This window comes from Xenopus laevis, chromosome 8L (assembly GCF_017654675.1).
Source record: "Xenopus laevis strain J_2021 chromosome 8L, Xenopus_laevis_v10.1, whole genome shotgun sequence".
Classification (NCBI taxonomy): Eukaryota; Metazoa; Chordata; class Amphibia; order Anura; family Pipidae; genus Xenopus; species Xenopus laevis.
Window position 1 is genome coordinate 49,794,841 of NC_054385.1, and position 21,760 is coordinate 49,816,600.

Below are 21,760 nucleotides of genomic sequence, written 5' to 3' on the forward strand. Positions count from 1 at the left end.
AAACAATAGTAGTGTTTCTGAAGCAAACACACCAGTTTTACAATGCAGAGCAACACTGCATTATATTTTTATTACTTTAAAACACTTTTTATGTTACTGTTCCTTTAAACAGTTACCCAACCTATCAGGACTTTGCTCTGTCCCCCAGGTCAGCTGGGTTTGTGTTCTTCTGGGACCCCTTTCCATAACAGGCACTGCAGGGAGTCTCAACAAGAATGTTCTAATAGTTCTGGGTATATCATTAAAGGTACAGGGACACATTCCTGTGACAAGTGTCTCTCCCTTTAAAATGAACTTTTGTTACGGTATTTTAAGACTATTGGTAATTGGTCTTTATTTTTTGTTTTGGATAATGTAACTTTTAATTCATCAGACCAATCATATAGTAAAAACTGTTATCAGTTGTTGGGATGCCACTTACTAGCAACTAGGCAGTCGTTTGAATAATAGACTGGGACATAAGGAAAATGAATTAATGAAGAAAATAATCATAACAATAATAACATTAACTTCTATCTGCTTTCTAGTTGCTAGATACAACCTAACATTAAAACACAGGGAGAAATAGAAAATAAAGACTCGATGCAAACTATTAAAACTGTATCAATGGTTAAATGCTTACACTACACATTGAGTTTTTTTCGGGTATTACTAAGCATCACCTGGTCTGTTTGGTTTTACCAGCATCACAAAGGAGATCTTATTTAAATTAATAAATGTTTTTACAAACATTCTGCCAGACTGGTTTTATACCCTTAATAAATGGAATTTTAGAAGAAAATGTGTTTGTTTAACGTCTATGCATGATGTTTGCCAAACTGCATGTTGGTTGTGCTTTGAATAAAGCTGCTTCTGCAATATTGGTCCCCAAATATTTCCTTGGCCCTCCAAGCATGCAGCTTCTTAGGATATCCCGATGTTACATAGAAAGCATTGGGTAAGTATGAACAGCATTTATGCAGTCTCAAACACACAATTACAAAAATTAGAGGGAACCTGTTGTCCCACACTCCCAGCATTAGGGCCACTGTGACGGCCAGGGTGCAGGAGCACAGCGGATTTTGGCATTAGCCTAAGGCTAGTGTCACACAGAGCTGAGAATCAGCCCCAGCACTGGACTCGGCCCCTTACCTTGTTTGCATCCAGATCCATTGCCTTGGCCTGGTTGCAGGAACATGCAGATGATTTTGACACAGAAACCTGAGCAGTATGCCAGTATTTCAGTGCCAAAATCCTGCATCCTCCAGGCTGATTCGGTGGCCGTACATGGGCAGATTAAAGCCGCCGATATCAGTCCTTTAGACCGATTCAGCAGTTTATCTGCCCGTGTGTGGGGGCTTCCGACGGATCCCCCCACAATCAATATCAGGCAAAATATCGGGCCGATATTGATCAGGCAAGTTTGACTTTTTTTTTTTTCTTCAATCCAGTTTGCACTCATTTGCATCATTGTAATCCGACCGTTCGGATTAACCCGACATCGCTGTGCAGTTAGTGGGCATATCGGGTTAAAGGAAAACTATGCCCCTCGAACAATGTAGGTCTCTATAAAAAGATATTGCATAAAACAGCTCATATGTAAAACCCTGCTTCATGTAAATAAACCATTTTCATAATATGCTTATTTTATATACTTTTATATACTTTTTTTAGTAGTATGTGCCATTGGTTGATCCTAAATAAAAAATTGCCATTTTAAAAAATAAGGGCAGCCCCCTGGTATCGTATGATTCACTGTGCACCCAAACAAACCATACGTGTTAAGTCACATGAGCCAATCGACAGAGTTCTGTCTTTTGCTTCCTCATATCTTCTTGTTAGAGTTGTAGTATTTCTAGTCAGGTCTCTTGAGGCAGCACACAGACCATCACAAAATGGTGGTTCAAAGCAAGAGATATAAAAGGGCAAGATTTACTTAAATATATATTCCAGTTTGATAAGATTCTTTAATATGCCACTTAATTTAAATCTGTTGCTCAAGTATTCATTTTGGGAGTATAGTTTTCCATTAAGATCCGCTCGTTTGGCGACCACGCCAAACAAGCAGTTCTATTAGTGTATGGCCACTTTGTCATGTGACTGCGTAGACAGTGGTATAACTAGATGTTACTGGGCTCTGCATCAAATCGCTTTTAGGGCCACAAAAATATCCAGAGGTTGCCATGTTTTAACAATATATTATAAAATTGCTCATTAATTATTGCATCATGGGGCCCTGATACCTCCTGGGCTTCCCTGCAGCTGCAGGGTCTGCTTCCTCTGTAGTTACACCCCTGTGCTTAGATCAGTATAGTGTCTGCCCAAATGATCGGAACAATATAAAATCAATACCATTTATGACCCCTCCTACTATCTGTACATCTGTGCGCCAATGGTCGCATAGGGAACCATGTCAGACTGTATATGACTATCTTTGGAAAGGCCAGTTTGGTTTGCAATGTTCCATTGTACTTATCTGAGTAATTGGATGTTAACACATTTTTTGTTTTAGCATTTGTTTTGCAGCATCTTCAGCTGTGCACAATTATCTCTGTTTTATGCCATCTTATTTCTTGCATGTGTTTTTCCTCAGGTCTTTTCCATATGCAATTTAATTGCTTGTTTTTAAAAAGACAGTACACACTTTCTGTTAAATGCTTGCAGATTTATTTGTTTTGCATTTTTATTCCAGTATTTCATTTTTACACCCGCGCTCTGCTTTAAATAAAGAATGACATGCATGCATTTTATTTGGAAACTCAAGAATTTTTATCTGGCAAAGCTTCTAAAGAACAAAGGATTAATTAAATTAATTAAAAAAAAAAAATATTCCATGTCAGTGAATGGTTTGGTCTGGACAATATCAAATAAAAATATCTGCAAAAAAAACAAGACCAAAAAAAAATGCAGGCACCCATGGGCTCCTTGTTGCACATCCCCACGGAGGTAATTAAATGGGACCTCTCACCCAGACATACATTTAGTTTCAAATTAAACATGAGACCCAAATTCTTTTTTTTTTCTTCTTTTTTTTAATAAAGCACCCATACCCTTTACAAATTTATTTAAAAATCTCAGCTGGCAATCGTATGTTACCTTCCTCTCCTTTATGCCTTAGGCATAGAGGTGGGCCATGCAATTCCTTTCACTTTCCATTCTGCACTTCTTAGCTGTCACTGCACTGGCCACATTCCCCCTCCCTTCTTACTCTCTAATTGTGTTGCCTGGGTATGGGCATGGGCACAAGGGCCCCATTCTGGCACATAAACAAGATTTTGGGAAGATGGCTTGCCTTAATAAGTGTCCACAAAATGGCAGCTGCCTGCTTGCCGTGACTGTCAATTCCAAGACTGAAGGAAACGATTTAGATGACTTAAATAGTGTAAATAAAGTTTTTTTTCAAAATGCATCAATTAATTTTTCTATATTTAATTTTGAAATTTGACATGGGGCTAGACATACTGTTAATTTCCCAAGTGCCCCCAGTTATGTGACTTGTGCTTTGATAAACTTCAGTCACTCTTTACTGCTGCACTGCAAGTTGGATTGTTAATGTCACCTTCCCCCCCTCCCCTCCAGCAACCCATCATCAGAACAATGGGAAGGTAACCAGATAACAGTAAGAATAGCACTCAATAGTAAAAATCCATGTCCCACATGTGACTCCTTCAGTTACATTGAGTAGGAGAAACAATAGCCTGTCTGAAAGCAGTTCCATCCTAAAGTGCTGGCTCTTTCTGAAAGCACATGACCAGGCAAAATGACCTAAGGCTAAAAAAAAAAAAAAGCTTGATAAAAGGCCTGAAACGTTGCTGTGCTGCCCCTAGGCACAATTAAAGGCTTTTAAGAAATAAGAAAAATATGGTGGTGCTGTTTCAAATTTCTTCTACCTATGATGATTCCAATGGAAGGTGGCCATTGAAGTGACGTGCACTGCCTTCATTTAATCCGACAATCGTTGTGCTGACAACTTACTACTACACAAAATGACCTAAGGCTGCCTAGACACCAATATTATAACTAAAAAGATACACTTGTTGGTTAGGAATGAAATTGTACATGGTAGAGTGAATTAAGTGTAAACAGTGTAATTTAGAAATAAAAACTACACCATAAAAATGATGACAGAATCCCTTTAAAGGTGACACTTTCCCATTTAAATAGAGAAATTCTCAACACGCCCTCGAAGTTTATCTGTTTTACATACAGCTCTAATTGTATAGTATTCTATAAAAAACATGAACTCCATAAAGCACACGTCCACATAGTCCGGCTACATAACACATCGGCGCAAGAGAAAACTGAAATAAACAGGCAATTGTAGATTGCTGTATACTCAACTCAAATTTTAAGGATGTAGAGCCTAGCCCATGCATGATAACCAAACTTCTGGAGGCATTCTTTATTTTCACTTCACCAACTGCATGCAATTTCTTCACAAAAAAATTATTTCCTTTAAAGAAAAGTCTTCGTATTCAATGAAAATGCCTTTGAGAAAGTGAAAGTTTTTACTGTCTCTTTAAATTGTGTATTCCATGTGCTTTGTATTGTTGTGTGCATGATTATTTCTCTCTTGTTGCCTCTGTTTTTGTCCCTCGCTGCGTCTGGCTGTGCAGGAGATGCAGGATGAGCACAATGGCTTTCTTTCTGAGTCGGAGACTGAGCAGGTGGCAAGTTCTTTTTTTCCCTCTCTTGTCTGTTTCAGCTAAAATTAGTGCATGCGTCTAGCGACTAGCCCGTGTCACAGTAGCTTGACTTGTTTGTTTAGATAAATATAGCAGAGGTGGAGATGTTGACCTGAGAAAGCAAGAAAAAAATCTGCAGGTTCCTGTTATACCAGCTGTAAATAGGAAGTGATTCAACTGCTTAATTAAATTGTTCAGTATAAAAATACAAACTGGGTAAATAGGCTGTGCAAAATAAAAAATGTTTCTAATATAGTTAGCCAAAAATGTAATGTATAACGGCTGGAGTGACTGGATGTCTAACATAATAGCCAGAACACTACTTCCTGCTTTTCAGCTCTCTTGGTATCCACTGATTGGTTACCAGGCAGTAACTAATCAGCGACTTGAGGGGGCCCACATGGGTCATAACTGTTGCTTTTGAATCTGAGCTGAATGCTAAGGATCAATTGAAAATTCACTGAACTGTTACGTCCCATGTGGCTACCTGCAAGTCACTGACTAAAGGTGGCCATACACGGAGAGATCCGCTCGTTTGGCGATGTCGCCAAACGAGGGGATCTGTCCCCAATATGCCCACCTTGAGGTGGACAATATCGGGCTGATCCGATCGTGGGCACGATCGGATCCTAACAAATTGTAACGAGCGGTTCGGATCGCAACGAACTGATGCGGCCACGATACGACGGGATTTTTAGTCCCATCCGATCGAGATCTGGCCGACTTTCGGCCAGATCTCGATCTGTGAAGCCCGTCAGGGGGGCCCCATACACGGCCCGATAAGCTGCCGACTCGGTCTGTCGGCAGCTTTTATCAGCCCGTGTATGGCCGCCTTAACTCAGTTAAAGAGTTGAAAAGCAGGAAGTTGGCCTATGTTCTGTTATGTTAGACATCCAGTCATTCCAGTCTTTATACATTACATTTTTGGCTAACTAACTATATAAGAAACAGTTTTTACTTTGCACATGCTATCTATTTTTACCCAGTTTTTATTTTTACACTGACCTGTTCCTTAAATATCTACCCAATATTGAACCTCTGGCCCTGGTTCCATTCCCTGTGGCAAGTGCTTATACTCCTGGACGAGTCATTTAAAGTGCCATTGTCCTGGTTGTTTGGCACAGTTGTGTCTTGGGTAAAACACAGGGGAGGGATTTTAGCGCCAAAGGGGTTGAATTCTCCTTTAAACAGTCATTGGCTTTAAATTTTCTAAGGGGCAACTCCAGTTGTTATTACAACCCTAATGTCTGTATTAGTCTCGTGGGACCCGCACTCAACCCTAACCTGCGCTCGCCCAACCCGGCACGGCTCCACTTTTTAAAGACCTGCACCCGCCCTGCAGTGACATCACGAAAGGTACGGGGCAGGGTGAGTCTATAAATTGAGGAGCCTGAAGCCGGCAGTGTTGCGCATGGGGAGAGCGGAAGGATCCACTCAACCCAAACCCACCTGTGACCCGAAGATTTGATTCGAAAGCCGGATCTGGGTACCACAGGTTTCGAGCTGGCCCGCATATCACTAGTCTGTATCGGTGCTAGCAGGCTGGATAGGGTGAGAGATATGAAAAGAAATAAGAAGGGTGCTGTTTCTTATCTGTTCCATGGACAACTTGTCGGTGTTGCCCTCCTGTCAGTCTGCATCCAGATGTCCTGCAAAAACAATGAAAGGGCTAAGCTAGTGCCAGGTTGCAGTTGTGTAATTATTAGTTACATATTGATCACAGAGTGAAACTTGACCTTGTGAGAATGAAATTCCGCTGCTCTCTTCACATGTATGTGATTTATGGGGACATATTTATCAAAAATGAAAAAAGTTTGTCCTTTGATAAATTTTCCCATACAAGTGGATAGAAAATGGCAGAATTTAATTGTGTCGTGGTCTGGTTTTATTTTATAAATATATAGTTTCTAACTGTACAGGTTTCATTTAAAGCTTACACATCTTTGTTACTAATTGCAGTATAAGTATTTTGTCTGCCATTCAGTTTAGTTATCTGTTTGTATTGTGTCTGCAGGGGCTGATTCATCAAAGTAAAGGTGGGCGGGTTTCCAACCAGTCAGAAAGGGAAGGCTAATTTAAACTGTTAAATACAGAAAACATGTGACTTTGATGAACCCACCTCATTTTGTGTTGTTTCATATTCATCCTTATGTCATTTGCCACACAGATTGCGCTTCCTTTTGCAGCGTTGTCTCAAAGTGTTTCTATACCCCCTAATGTAATACACAAGCATCTATGATGCATCACAAGGGCAAACTGTTCTTTGAGTTGGAGTGGCATATTAAATGACACTATGCTAATACACACACTGAACCCACATTTTCCTGTGTGATATCAATTAAATGCTTTCATGAAAACATCTGACCATCCCATTTTGTACCCACTGCTAATTGGCCTGTTGGACTTCCACACTCTTAGGATATGATGCAAAACTGTAGGTGCTAACTCAGGTCTTCTTGCAGCAAACCAGAGACGTATGTCCGTTTAGCCAGGCATAACTATAACTTTCCAACAGCTGCTATGGCATATGTGTACAAGGCACAGCTGCCAAATGTTAGTCTATGGGTAGGTATTTTGGGCGTTTTGTTGGCCAGCTGGCTGCTTGATTTCCATGGGCTTCAAAGTGCCCTGTGTGCCATTGCCCTAAGCACTAACTTGCTGGCATAATTTGGGTGTTGAAACAAAATCTGTAAGATAGCATTAAGGGTCGAATTGAAAATTCTAATTCTTATATAAAATGAGTTGTGTTTTTTTTTTATGGTCAAAACTGTCAAATTTGACTAGGGAGTTTTTTTTAAAAAAAAATTAGATTTTTGAGATTTATCGTACTCTGGCCCTTTAAGAACTCGAATTCGACTATTCGCCACCTAGAACCTGCCAAATTGCTGTTTAAGTCAAAGGGAGAGATCCTGGGATCAATTTGGAGTTGTTTGCAGCCTTATTGACATTCATTTTTTTCGTAGAAAAAAATTTCGAATTAAGTTTTTAAAATTCGAATTAAATTCGATTTGAGTTTTCAGGTCGATCATATTCACCCGAGATGAAAAATATTAGATTTTTTTTTTTTTTAAATAAATTTCAATTGGTTGAATTTCCAGTTCATGGGAGTTTAATGGGAGTTTAAAAAAAACTCCATTACAACCAATCAGGTTGCTTTTAAACAGGCAGCCAGTAAATGCTACCTTCACTAGGAATGGGAGGTTCAAGGAGTGGCTTTTGCATAAATTTAAGACATTGAACAATGTAGTCAATACTTAGGGCTCCGTGCACCTGGTATGACAGTGTTTTTTTCCATAGCAATTAGGAATGCTGAAATAAACTGATTATGATTGCATCAGGGAGGCTGAAAATAAGCCATCTACTGACTTAGAACTTAGTTTTGCTTCGCTGCAGCAAAACAGATGCAGATAGCTAAGACAACATTGTTTTTCTTCAAGTAACTATGGGAATAAGAGTTTGACTTAGTGCCAGAAATGCACAGATGGGAAACTGGATTTATTTCTTGCCTTTTGTCATTTGCCAGGCCCTGAGAGATGGAAATAAGCTGGCACAGATGGAAGAGGCACCACTATTTCCTGGCGAGTCTATCAAGGCAATTGGTGAGAACAAATATCTTCATCCGTAAGGCAATCTTGTCCCACACTGAAAGCGCTGTGACTCACTAATGAGTTGTGTGCCCTACGAGGTTGCTGCAGTCTCCAGAAAGGGTCTGTGTGCAATACATAGCTTGACTGGAGAAAGCACCTTCTGCACTTCATTGTAGCTAATGAGATTAAAGTTTCCATGCACTGTGTATGACAGCTCACTAACAGTAATACTTTGCCCCCGGTTCTGCAATGGTAAAAAAAAACAAAGAGGGTCTTTAATATTTGTGGAAAAGACTATATTGTCCATTGTATTACAGTAGGTAATGCACTACATGTCCAGACAAGGAACATTGAAATTGTGCAACAGTTGATGTTGGAACTAGCCATACAGATGCGATGCTGTCTTTACTACCGTTTACTATGAAACTAAAATTATCTTGACATCAGGATGTCAAGGATTCGGGATTTAACATCTCTTTCGGAAACCAAGGCTTTTTATATTGACTTCTCTTCTTCTCATAACTGTACTGGGGTGACTTTCTGATAGATATTGTAATAGTGTTGGTGGGATTAGCAGGCACTATTCCAATAATGCCCCTTACATGGCAGATATAAGCTGTAGACAGATTAATTCAGCAGTTTATTGCCCAATGTATGCTGCCCTCCGATGGGTTGCCCTGATCAACTTTTGGCCTGATTGGCCGGGCTTAAGAATCCCATCGGAGAACTGCATCGGTTTGTTGATGAGGTCCTCGATCCGACCACCCGTTATGGTCTGATCGTTGAACATGATCTGATCAGCCGAATATCGCCCACCTATAGGTGGGCATATCAGGGAGAGATCCGCTAATTTGGTGAATTTGCCAAACGAGCAGATGTCTATATGTATGACCAGCTTTAGGGAGGTTGGACACTGATGTTGGATCAGGCCTGCCTTGCAGTGGGAGTTCCCGTTATCCCACAGATGTTCAGTTGAGTGGAGTTTACGTGTGCAGGCCAATCAGGCCCTTGCATGTCTGGAAAACAATTCTGAACAAACTTAATTTTGTACTCTTTGGCATTATTGTGTCACAAAGTCACTGTATGCTGTAGAATTAAAGTTTTAAATGGAAAGGTATACATCACTTTAATACTTCCTGTCACTTGCCCCTGATAATAAGTTGCGGGAAGGCTGCTCTTAGATAACATAAATTGTTTGTTAAAAGGTAGATTGGGATTTCAGAATAAATTGCCCTGCTTATAAGGGGGGAGTTCTGGGAAAATAGCCCAATTTTCAAAATAGTGCTTTATGACAAAAAATAGGAAAACATTTTGTTAAAAAATGTTTAAAACTGAAACAATAGGCAGAATGTAACTTCGACACAAGTCCTATTTAATGTGCTTATTTTTAGCAAATGTATACATTGAACATTATGAAACCACAAAGCTAAAAGATAATTTAAATATATACAGGAACATCAATAAAAATCAACCCTAAAAAAATAAATAAAACTATATATATATATATATATATATATATATATATATATATATATATCTTTATATCTATATCTATAGATATAGATATACACACACACATATATACAGGAACATCGTTATGAAATCAAAACGGGTTTATATATAAATAATGCAGCCTTTTTCTACAGCGGATCTGTTCTCTTTATGTTATAATTTCTCAGCAGTTAAGCTCGGCAGAAGTTTGGAAGTGCTGCACAAACTCTGTAGCATTTGTAGACTGCAGGCCACAGTAGCATTATTTTATACTTAGCCTCTTGTAAGTACAGCAGATATTGTAGAACTGTTTCTTTATAAGAAGATTATGTCAGTTGCTATAATGGGAATATGCTCATCCAATATTCTCTCTGATAAACTAAGAATATAAAGGATAAATAAGTCCCCCAGTTCTTTAACAGCTATTGGAGTTAAAGCAAAAATATGAAAAAATGCCTCATGGTGGATTTTCAAATCATCCTCATCCATTATCTAACAGTATACTGTCTATTTCCACAGCTAAGGAGGTCATGTACATCTGTCCATTTTGGGGAGCAGTAAGTGGGACTCTGACAGTCACGGATTTTAAGATGTACTTCAAAAATGTTGAAAGGGTAAGTTTGGTTTCTGTTTTAGTTATGTACAAGTAAGTAGGAGTGTTCTCAAAAGACAATAAGTACTGATAGAATAAGTTCTGGAAGGTCCTTAGAAGGGGTTATACATGCAAAATACAGATTATATGCAAATACAGACAGCTACAGGAGGTAAAGAGGGTCTTGCTCATCAGAACTTAGCTTCATGTGTTTTATGAAATGTATTTTAGAGCTACTGCTGGAACTGACATTTCTGGTAAATGATCAGTTATATTATTTCAGACATAAGGTTCATTAGACATAATACATTTCCTGTTCCTCCCTCCAGCTCTCCCTATGTCCCAACATGGAAAAACTTGATTTGAATTGTTACTCTCCACTTGCAATTGCATGAGGGAATTGTGTGTCAGGGGAATGTTACAGCTCAGCACTCCTGCTCAGTGGTGTAACTAAAGATAAAATATTTTTCAGGCCCCCAAAATGTCTAGAGGTTGACCAGTTTTACCAATATTTATTTAACTTCTATATGAATAAGGGCTTCATGAGGCCCCAATAACTCCTGCAGCTGCAGGGTCTGCTTCCTCTGTAGTTACTCTCCTGCTCCTAACATCTCATAGAACAGAATGGCATTCAGTTAAAGCAGCCCAGCACAGATGACTGAAATCTGCTGATAATAGGCCCCACAGCCCTATAAATATAGTGTCTGCCTAAGGCATTTTACAGCGGCCCCTGTGAAATGTGCTAGAATATACAGATTGCCTCTATGGGCCTTGATATCTGCTTTAAGAAATGTGTCTGAAAGGTGTTTTCTAAATGTGATAAAATTTGAAATGCTGGAGATCCAGCAAGTCCCAATTTAAATTCTCTATAATCTGCCCTTTGATTGGTTACTTGATTTAGTTTACTGTAACAAATAATTGAATTATCCTGGCACAATCTGTGATAATAGCACTAATTCATTTAAATATTTGCCTAGGTGTTCATTCATTCATTCATTTATTCATTCATTCATTCATTCATATAATGCCAATGTATTTGTGTTGCATTTCAGGACCCTCCTTTTATCTTGGATGTTCCGCTTGGTGTTATAAGCAGAGTGGAGAAGATTGGTGTGCAGAGCCAAGGAAGCCATTCTTGCGGCATAGAGATTGTGTGCAAGGTACTACTATTATTCTTACAGACAGAAAAATGGATTCAATCCATACATGTTTGCCTGCAATGAGAAAGATTTTGATTCCCATCTGAAAATGCCGTATGCATTTTTGCAGCACTTAATAATATAGCTGAAAGGATTTACAAATTATTTTAGTTGGGTGACTGGGGCGCACCCAGGGGCTCAGGTCCCTGAGGATTTGCTCCAATTTCCCCACACCCTGTAGGTGCTACGTTTAGAGTGATATAAAGTGTTGTGTTATGTTAGGGGGGTATATAAAAATGGGACAACTAACAAACATAGAATATTTGATATATTTGGAGGGGGGGAATAATGCAGATGCAGAACTGCAAAAGTTTTATTCTTTCAACAGGATATGTTTTGGCATCAAAAAGGGAAGGTGATGTCCGAAACATATTGGTGGTAATTTATAAACAGTGACTAAATTTGCTCCTGGGCTGGAACCCATGGCAACGAATCAGATGATTGCTTTCAGTGTTCATATAAATTAGAAACATGCACAGTTTCTCACTTAAAACATTTATTTGTGCATTTCATTCATAGTAAACAATTCATATTAATACATCCAAACAAAGCCTTTAGCAAAACACACCACACTGCAGTGTCTCTCCCTCAGTCTGCCTACCTCGTGTCAGCCACTCCCTCCTATAAATATATATATATATATATATATATATATATATATATATATATATATATATATATATATATATATATATATATATATATATATATATAAAACAAATTATTTGCTAAAAAGAGAAAAGCATTTAAACACTTGTATACTCTGTTCACACTTCCCATACATATTCAGAACCTTGTATGACACGATGCCGACTGTTTATCTCCATATGGAATGCTTGTTATTGATAAATCATCAGTGTGTGAAAAACGGGCAGTGCAAGACCTGTGTTTCATCCATTCATGCCTGGCTTTGATAAACGAGTAGAAGAACACCTAAAGCATTTGTATAATTAATAATATAATTGCCACTTGTCCTTCTGATGATTGTTGATTTATAGAATGGTTGCTGCCCTTTATTTTCAGCATTCTATTCAAAGGCCACTATGTAATGTAATCAGTCAATGCCCTGACTTAATACTGCATTATTATTATTTTGTAAATGTCATTAGAAAGGCATGGCACTTATTTCTGTGTGGCAGTGAAATAGTTAACCCCTCTTAACTTTCATTTGGCCTTTCACATGGGTCTTGATGCACTTCCTCTGGTAACACAATCCTTTGTTTACTGCTTGAAAGGATATGAGAAACTTGCGGCTGGCCTACAAACAGGAAGAGCAGAACAAGTTGGAAATATTTGAAAATCTCATAAAATATGCATTTCCTCTTTCTAATGGGCTGGTGAGTGGACCCTTGTTTCTTTCTTCTTTGTAATACATTAGGGAGAAGTTTAGAAGAATATTGTGTATATATGGTATATGATGCTCTGATGATATGACATAGTATTTCTGTCTCTAATATCACTATGAACATGCAGTGTCCATCCCGTTTATATGGCTGCTGGATTTTACCTTTCTGTTAAAGTGAATGTAAACACAAACAAAATGTTATTCTAGCCATATTTGTATGTCCTCTTCTGCACTGCTGGGTCTGACAAAGCAGAAAGCAGCTCTTTTCCAGCCATGGCTCCATTTCCCACAATGCCTTTCATGCTTAATCACAGGACTGTTAATTTGTTGGTGGCTTATTCGTTGCTTTAATTGTTAAAAACAGCATTTCACAGAACAGCAAGGCAGATAGAAATACTATTTTCAATAGCAGCTGTATTATATAAAGCTGCCCATGTATTGCTGTAATGCCGGTGGTTGCACCGAGGAACCACGATCCGATGGGAAAAACAAACCTGTCCCATCAACATGTGGCAGATTTTCAGACAGTTATAGGTCGGGAGGGCCCCATACATGGGCAGCTGCTGAAACGTTCTGAAGGGCCCAAATCGGCAACTTAAATCTGCCTGCATATGGAACTGTGTGGTGTTAAAATGAAACTGGGTAACTAGACTGTACAAAATAAAAAATGTTTCCAGTACAGTTAATTAGGCAGAAATGTGATTTATAAAGGCTGTAGTGAACGGATGTTTAACATTATATCCAAAACACTACTTCCTGCTTTGCAACTCTCTGTTCTGGCTATTATGTTAGACATCCGTTCACTAAGACCTTTATACATTACATTTTTGGCTAACCAGCTATATTGAAAACGTTTTTTTATCTTGCACAGCCTATCTATTTACCCAGTTTAATTTTTACACTGAAAAAAAAAAATATTACATTTAAGCAAGAGGTGAGATTAGCAGCCTGACATAAACAAGTGGTTAAAACTAGTGGGCAGAATTTATTGATGCTCTTCAGGCAAGGTTCATTGGCCAGATATATTATTGTGCAATATCTCTTGCTTAGTTATCATTTTGCTTATGTCGTCTGTTCTGAAGAAGGTAAAGTACAAGCAATCTTTTGTGTGCGAGCCATTGAGTCAAATGAAATGTCTGGCTGTAACAGAACTACAAGTGTAGCACTATTGTACTGCCCTCCTCGCCCATCTCCTGCATTCTAGTTTTACAGCATAAAACACTGTTCTAACTGTTTTTCCTCTTCTCTGAAGCCCATTTTTCCATTCAGTTATAAAGAAAAATTCTCTGTGAATGGTTGGAAAGTTTATGACCCTACATCAGAATACAAAAGACAGGTAAGATCACATAGAATTAAATTGTTAAGAGACACTAACACTTTATTTTTTTTGCGTCATGCTATTTACACTTAAACTAATTCATTTATGGTTTTTTAACCCAACCCAGTTTGGGCTAATACCTGTTAGCAAATTTTGCATTCTTTAGAGAAAACTCGGCTAACATCTTGGAAAATGACAAGGCCGCAAAGACTTAAACAAAGGACTGAAACAAAAGTTCTTTCCAGCTTCCTTGTTTTTACAAGCAACTGTGTGAGGAGGGGAAAGCCCATGTATAATGAAAGGTTACAATTGAGGGAATGGAGAGGTTTGATAATTAATTAATTATGAGCCCACCACAGTTGCGGTCATGCTAAAATTGCCACATCCATTGTGCAAATTGACACTATTCATATTCATTAAAAGTAATCAAAACGCTCTTTGCACTAAATTGTTTTTGCGCTACAGTTCTCCCCCCAGTATGTTTGGGTATGACACTGGGGATCCCTGGATTTACTGCCATCTCAAAATGCACCGTGAAATTGCACATAAAAAATCAGGTGGAGATGTCATGTTGATGGAGAGTCGTGGTAATGTTAACATCCACACAGCAGAATTGCGTCCAGAATTGCACGCTGTACCTGGCACTGTAAATAAGGCCTAAAAATTATAGGCAGCTCACAAGGAGAGTGCCACTACTGTGTCGCTACGAGAGAAAGATCTGCAGACTCAGTGAGGCATTCCATTGTGTTATCATGAAGTAGCCAAAGCAGGAAGCCAGATTTCCTGCAGACAGTTGCTGCTTGTGTGCTCTTAAGAGCACAACTTGTCAGCCACAAGAGCCGGCTTAAGGTGAGAGAAGGAAGCTCGATTTTATAGTCACGCGCTGTGACTTTCTTGATTTCTAGAGAGAAGTATGACTGTTTGCTTTTAGACCGATTCAAGAGCAGTCATAGGACATTGATAGAGCTTTGGGATCAGCATGTACCGTATTGTTAATAGCCTTCGGGTGCAAATTCTAGTAGCTGGGCAAGGGGTGGGCAATTGCTTGAAGATGCTTGTGCAAGAGTCAGTCAGGCAGTTGTCCCTTTAAAACACTGGCTGCTGTGTTTTAGTGCTTTCAGACAATTAATATAGCAGACAAAAGAGGTTAGAAGGCACCACCTCCCAATCTACCCAAAATATCACAAGCCAAAGCACTTATAATTGCCCCTGGTGCATTTGCCCTAAGACCTGCTAATTACACCTACCCTAGAAGTCCACATGTACCTCCACCTATGGGCACCCACCATTTCTTTTGGTAGGTGCCTGTGCTCCCACTCTGTTTCCACCAAAGCCTGTTCACCTACAGGAGGAATAAGATCGAATATTTCTCAAGTTCCTTCCTAAGAGCAGGGTAGATGCCTTATAATAAATCACAGGACAAGGAAAGCCTAATTTGCTTTGGGAATACCAAAATGTTTGGCAGCCACTCCGTGAAATAGATCACGAAGTTTGTTTTTCTCTTTCTAAGAAGCGCCACTTCACCATCTTTTCTGTCATTCTCTGACTTGTGCAAGTCTAAACATTTCCATTGTTGCCCTACCGTGTATTTATAAGTAATCAAGGAACACCTGGGAATAGAGGTAGAGGTAAGATGGAGGTGTAGCATTTCTAAAATGGGTTGATCACCTTTGAGATGACTTTTAGTATGATGTAGAGAGTGATATTCTGAGACAATTTTCAATTGGCTTTCACTTTTTATTATATGCGTTTTTTTAGTTTTATTTAGCAGCTCTCCAGTTTGCAATTTCATGTCCAAATTCCCCTAGCAACCATGTACTGATTTGAATAAGAGATTGGAATATAAATAGGAGAGGGACTGAATAGAAAGTAATAAAGAGTATCAGTAATAATACATTTGTAGCCTTACAGAGCATTTGTTTTTAGATGGGGCCAGTGACCTGCATTTGAAAGCTGTAAAGGGTCAGAAGAAAATAGTAAATTATGAAAAAACAAAAAAAATAAATAATAAAAACCAAATAAAAAGTTGCTTAGAATTACCCATTCTATAACATACTAAAAGATAACTTCAAGGTGAACCATCCCTTTAAGAAATTTCCTTGGCCGGTGCAGGGGAAAACGTAGCAATCGAATTCACTGGGGGATGGCTAATATGTTTTTTTTACTCTCTCCATTTTACAAAATACAGTAAAAAATTATCTGGTATTAAAAGCCATAGATATTTGCCTTTGATTTCTTTTTATGTTTGCATAGCCTTACATGTCTGTAAACAATAACCCAGTCAAAAGAGTTAAATTAGATCATGTAATGAAAATAGATCACTGAATTACAGGAAAAAAATGTATTTAAAAAAAAAATCAAAGCAGCTGATTGTTTATCGTCTAATGATTTCTGTATAATACTGGGAAACAGAGCTTTGTATACATAATTATTTTACCTTTTTGTTACATTTGTGCGCTCAGGGTCTGCCAAATGAGAGCTGGAAGATAACAAAGATTAATAACACCTATGAGCTGTGCGACACTTACCCTGCAGTCTTTGTTGTACCAACCAGTGTAGTAGATGAGGATTTTGCAAGAGTTGCTGCTTTTAGAGCCAAAGGACGTATACCGGTAAGTAGCATTAAAGCAAATGCAAAATGTAACCGTAGTCATTTAGAAATGGCAGACAGAAGTGTTTTCTTTGCCAGAGGGAAAAACATTTCATCTTTTGATGCAAACAAGCGTTGTTGTCCCTAAATATGCCCTGTGTCTACAATGACAGGCGGATGCCATTGCTGTCACTGCTAAAAAAAACAAAACTGTTAGGATGACAATCAGTTTTTTTTTTTGTCTCCGCTGGTGGATATCCGTTAATATTGCTGCTCCAGCAGAGTTCTGCACTGAAATCCATTTCTCAAAAGTGCAAACAGATTTTTTTATATTTAATTTTGAAATCTGACATAGGGCTAGACATATTGTCAGTTTCCCAGCTGCCCCCAGTCGTGATACATTTCAGGCACTCTTTATTGCTGTATTGCAATTTGGAGTGATATCACCCCCCTCCCTTCCCCCCCCCCCAGCAGCCTAACAACAGAACAATGGGAAGGTAACCAGATAGCAGCTCCCTAAAAGTGGCCATACACTGAGAGATCTCTCCCTGATATGCCCACCTTGAGGCCCAACAATCGGATCATAATGAAGGGTAAACGGGCAGTCGGATTGTGGGACCGCATCAACGCACCGATGCGGCCACGATCCAATGGGATTTTTAACCTTGCCCAATCGGCATCTGGCTGACTTTTGGCCAGATATTGATCAGGGAAGCCCGTCGGATGGCGCCATATGTGGGCCAATAAGCTGCCGACTCGGTCTGTCGGCAGCTTTTATCGGCCAGTGTATGGCCAGCTTTTAACACAAGATAACAGCTCCCTGTTGATCTAAGAAAAGCACTCAGTAGTAAAATCCAGCTCCTGCTGAAGCACATTGTTACATTGAGTAGGAGAAACCGCAGCCTGCCAGAAAGCAGTTCCATCCTAAAGTGCTGGCTCTTTCTGAAAGCACATGACCAGGCAAAATGACCTAAGATGGCCGCCTACACACCAATATTACAACTAAAAAAAAAATACGCTTGCTGGTTCAGGAATTAAATTTATATTGTAGAGTGAAATATTTGCAATGTAAACAGTATACTTTAGAAATAAAAACTAGATCATAAAAATCATGACAGAATTCCTTTAAACATTATGCTTTGCTTTCAGGTTTTGTCATGGATTCATCCAGAGAGCCAGGCCACGATAACCCGCTGCAGCCAGCCGCTTGTTGGACCAAATGACAAACGCTGTAAAGAGGATGAGAAATACTTGCAGACAATAATGGATGCCAATGCCCAGTCACACAAACTTATTATATTTGATGCCAGACAAAACAGTGTTGCCGACACTAACAAGGTAATGGCAGAACAAGAATGTATGGTGTATGGTTATATCCTTAGATCTTGAGTGTATGAAACCAAAATGATTTACTTTTCTAACTGCTATCTCATGGGTCTTAAGACATTCATTTATTGGCCTGAAAGATCGCAGTCACTTGTCCAACCAAAGACTGAATGTTGAGATCCACCTGATTTAGTAAAGGATCTACTCATTCCATGACCTTGACAATCAAGAAGATCTTGAAATATATCAGCCCAGTAAAATATCAAGTTTGGTAGCAGAATTATTTATTGCTGCAGTGCTTCCTATTGGCAGCTGAAGTGGCATGTCATTTATAATATGACTGGTAATTACTGCAGTTGACAAATCTGTTTGGGGAGAATCATTCCCCTATGAGAAATTGCTCTACTGAGGGAACACTTTCCAACGCCCATCTGTTTTCTGAGATTAAGAAAACCCCAGTCAAACCCTGTGACAAAGTATGATGTATGTTTAACATTCGCTTGCTGTTCTTAATGGGGAAGTATGATTTTCTTCCTTTGAACATTTGAAGAACCTGCAAGTTATTTCTTAATCAGGGAAATAGTTGTCCAAGGACAAATTGCTGTTTGTAAATTGACAATCTATACCAGCTACCTGGATGTGTAGAATCTATGGGGCAGATTTACTGAAGAGCGAAGTGGCTGTCGCTAGCGAAAATTTGCCAGAAATCCAATCCACAGGGACATCGCCAGTTTAAGAACAGGTGTAGATGACAATTCGCTAGCCAAAGAAACTGTTGCTAGCACAGTTTTGTGCCCTATCACCAGGCGAATGATCGTTACACCGCAAATTCACTAAAGTGCGAAGTTTACACAACGTCAACTCTTTCGCCAGAATTTCCTTTGCCACCTTAGACCTGGCAAACTAATAAGATGAAGCTTCATCCTCCTCAGTCTTATGTCAGTGACATCATATCCTGTATGCTGGAAAGCCATAAAAGTTGTAAAAATATTTTAAAACAGGATTGGTTTTTTCCAACCATTTGAGGCTCATGTCTAGGGCATTAGAGGATCTCTTTTTTTCTTTATTTTGCTTCCTTGGACGTTTGTAATAATAAGTGGCCACTTCAAGAATTTGCACCAACATCACTAATAAAGATGTCTATATGAACTATATGTACTAAGTTCAGAAATGAACGCTAGCGAAAGTACGCTATGAAATGCTCACGCTGACAGTCGGCCCTGTTTCTTCTTCAAATCCTGTAGCGAATTTGCACCTGGCAAAGTGTGGCGGATCATTCACTGGTGAAAATTTGCCCTTTAGTTAATTTGCCCCTATGGCTCTGGCATTATACTATGTCCATATTTTACATTCTGTAGTGCATCACGTAGGGCTGCATAATGTCAGACAGCCACCATGTTGCAAGAAATGTCTCATTACGTGTGCTTGCTACACTTCAGACCAAAGGAGGAGGGTATGAGAGCGAGAGCGCATATCCAAATGCAGAGCTGATCTTCCTGGAGATACATAACATTCATGTGATGCGGGAGTCCTTGCGCAAACTGAAGGAAATTGTTTATCCAGCAATAGACGAGGCCCGCTGGCTGTCAAATGTCGATGGCACACACTGGTTAGAGTACATAAGGGTAAGTCTATTAGCAATTTCATTAGCAATGAAGGAATGTTTTACTTAAGAAATTCAAAACCAATCCCACCCAATGGCCTTTTTATACCCCTCCAAGAGGGTTTCCAAAGGCTTCAGTTCTGACCAATCAGAGGTTAAAGTCCTTGTTTACTCCTAGTCTATATTCTGTGACGTACCCTCTAGAATAGGGGTGCCCAAAAGGTAGATCGGGATCTACCAGTAGATCTCAAGACACTGACAACGAGCAGCTTGTTTAAATCACCCTCCTATTTCATGCTTTTCATTCAGATATTTATTATTTTAAGGTCACAGAAGAAATAGGTGTTTGTTAAATATATGAATATACATTTTTCTCATAAATTATTATTTAAGTAATATTTTCCATCGAACAGATTGCTATATGGATGTAGATCATAATGGGACAACATGACTAAAAGTAGACCACACATTAGTAAATATGGTCACTATTGCTCTAGAACCTTCCAGGCTGTCTGTTCCAGGCAATAGGCATGTTTGAGACATGTCCAGGACATTGAGAGATACGCAATATAGAGAGGTGCACTGCAAACAAACAAGTTGTTTATAAGTTCATAATTCCAAGATGCAAACACCTAGGCCTGTATCTATTCATTAAACTCAATCTTATACACACTCAATGCTTCCAACTTAACTATGTGACTATGTAACTTATCCTCCCATTATCAACTATTCAACCACTTCACTGGTAGTAAACTTGGTATATATAAGCAGATCTGCTTTATGATGGGATGGTGCTAGTAGCTCCCATATTCGGAAAGGAGAGACATTGAATATTTTAGAATAAGCCCATTGTTTGCCATTGAATTCTTCAATATTTTCTTTTCATGTCTCCCAGATGCTGCTTGCTGGATCAGTGAGAATAGCGGATAGGGTTGAATCCAGTAAAACATCAGTAGTGGTACATTGCAGCGACGGATGGGATCGGACGGCACAGTTAACCTCTCTGGCCATGCTAATGTTGGATAGCTACTACAGGACCATTAAAGGATTTGAGGTGCTCATAGAGAAAGAGTGGATAAGCTTTGGCCACAGATTTGCCATGGTGAGTTTGCCAGTATGTGGGTAGTGTAACCCAAAATGGAATTGGATAATGTATTTCTGTGAGGTGTGTGTGTGTACAAATTGTTGTGACAACACAGATGTATGATCTTCTTCTGATCTGTGCAGAGAGTGGGTCATGGAGATGATAACCATTCTGATGCTGATCGATCCCCAATTTTCCTCCAGTTTATTGACTGTGTCTGGCAAATGACAAATCAGGTAAGCTGTTTACTGTAGCCTTCGTTATAACATACATATGTAAGTCTTGTGGGGCCATTTGTACTGTTTAAGGGCTTTCAGGCTCTTCAGTTTTATTTGCCATTTGTGATTTTCTTCCTGTCCCACAAAATAAACCTCCTTTGGCAACCTCTAGAACACTGCATAATGTGCAATCCAAGGCAATGTCCTCCATTGGTTTATGGCATTTCTGAAGTTCTGTTTTGTGAATTATCCTTTGCCATGGCCATTATTCTTAGTATATATTATAAAGATGGACCCAATAGAGGATGTTTAGCATATTTGTGTGGAGTTTGTTCACAGATGTGGCATAATACACAGTTAGTGGCAGCACTTGCACCAGCCAGACACATTCATCTATTACCTGTAACTAGTCTACTGTACTGATCGTCTGCTTGTAATCGCTTATTCAACTAGTTGGAGAATTAAATAGGAGGTATAATTAGAATATAAAGCAAAATCTAGTATAATATTGCTTTACTAAATATTAAAATCACCACAAAACAAGACTTGTGTGATTATTACACCCACTCTGAGGACATGATCAAGGGAGGCTACGAAACGCTTTGGATATTGGAGCGGTGTGATTTATTTACCAATCACAGACTTAACTGCAGAAACCGTCTTGGTCCCAGAGAATTCTATACTTTTTATTTTGCTTTGGGTACTACGTGCTTTACCATCTGGCTATCTGAGTAGAAAATTGG

The 21,760-nt window shown here is 39.0% G+C and overlaps 1 protein-coding gene across 4 annotated transcripts in view; it reads left to right on the forward strand.

The window, feature by feature from the left end:
- The window catches only part of mtmr1.L (myotubularin related protein 1 L homeolog), a 43,500-nt gene that overhangs the window by 9,634 nt on the left and 12,106 nt on the right, over positions 1 to 21,760 (forward strand). For 2 of the 4 annotated variants that reach the window (XM_018229903.2, XM_018229904.2), the window contains 11 exons: positions 4,596 to 4,646; positions 8,188 to 8,263; positions 10,262 to 10,356; positions 11,387 to 11,494; positions 12,769 to 12,870; positions 14,131 to 14,214; positions 16,659 to 16,808; positions 17,936 to 18,124; positions 19,552 to 19,737; positions 20,611 to 20,817; positions 20,943 to 21,035. In XM_018229903.2, the coding sequence (XP_018085392.1) occupies positions 4,596 to 4,646; positions 8,188 to 8,263; positions 10,262 to 10,356; positions 11,387 to 11,494; positions 12,769 to 12,870; positions 14,131 to 14,214; positions 16,659 to 16,808; positions 17,936 to 18,124; positions 19,552 to 19,737; positions 20,611 to 20,817; positions 20,943 to 21,035 (1,341 nt within the window). The remainder of the gene's footprint in view (positions 1 to 4,595; positions 4,647 to 8,187; positions 8,264 to 10,261; positions 10,357 to 11,386; positions 11,495 to 12,768; positions 12,871 to 14,130; positions 14,215 to 16,658; positions 16,809 to 17,935; positions 18,125 to 19,551; positions 19,738 to 20,610; positions 20,818 to 20,942; positions 21,036 to 21,760) is intronic. The other 2 variants (XM_018229905.2, XM_018229906.2) reach the window with 1 other exon arrangement.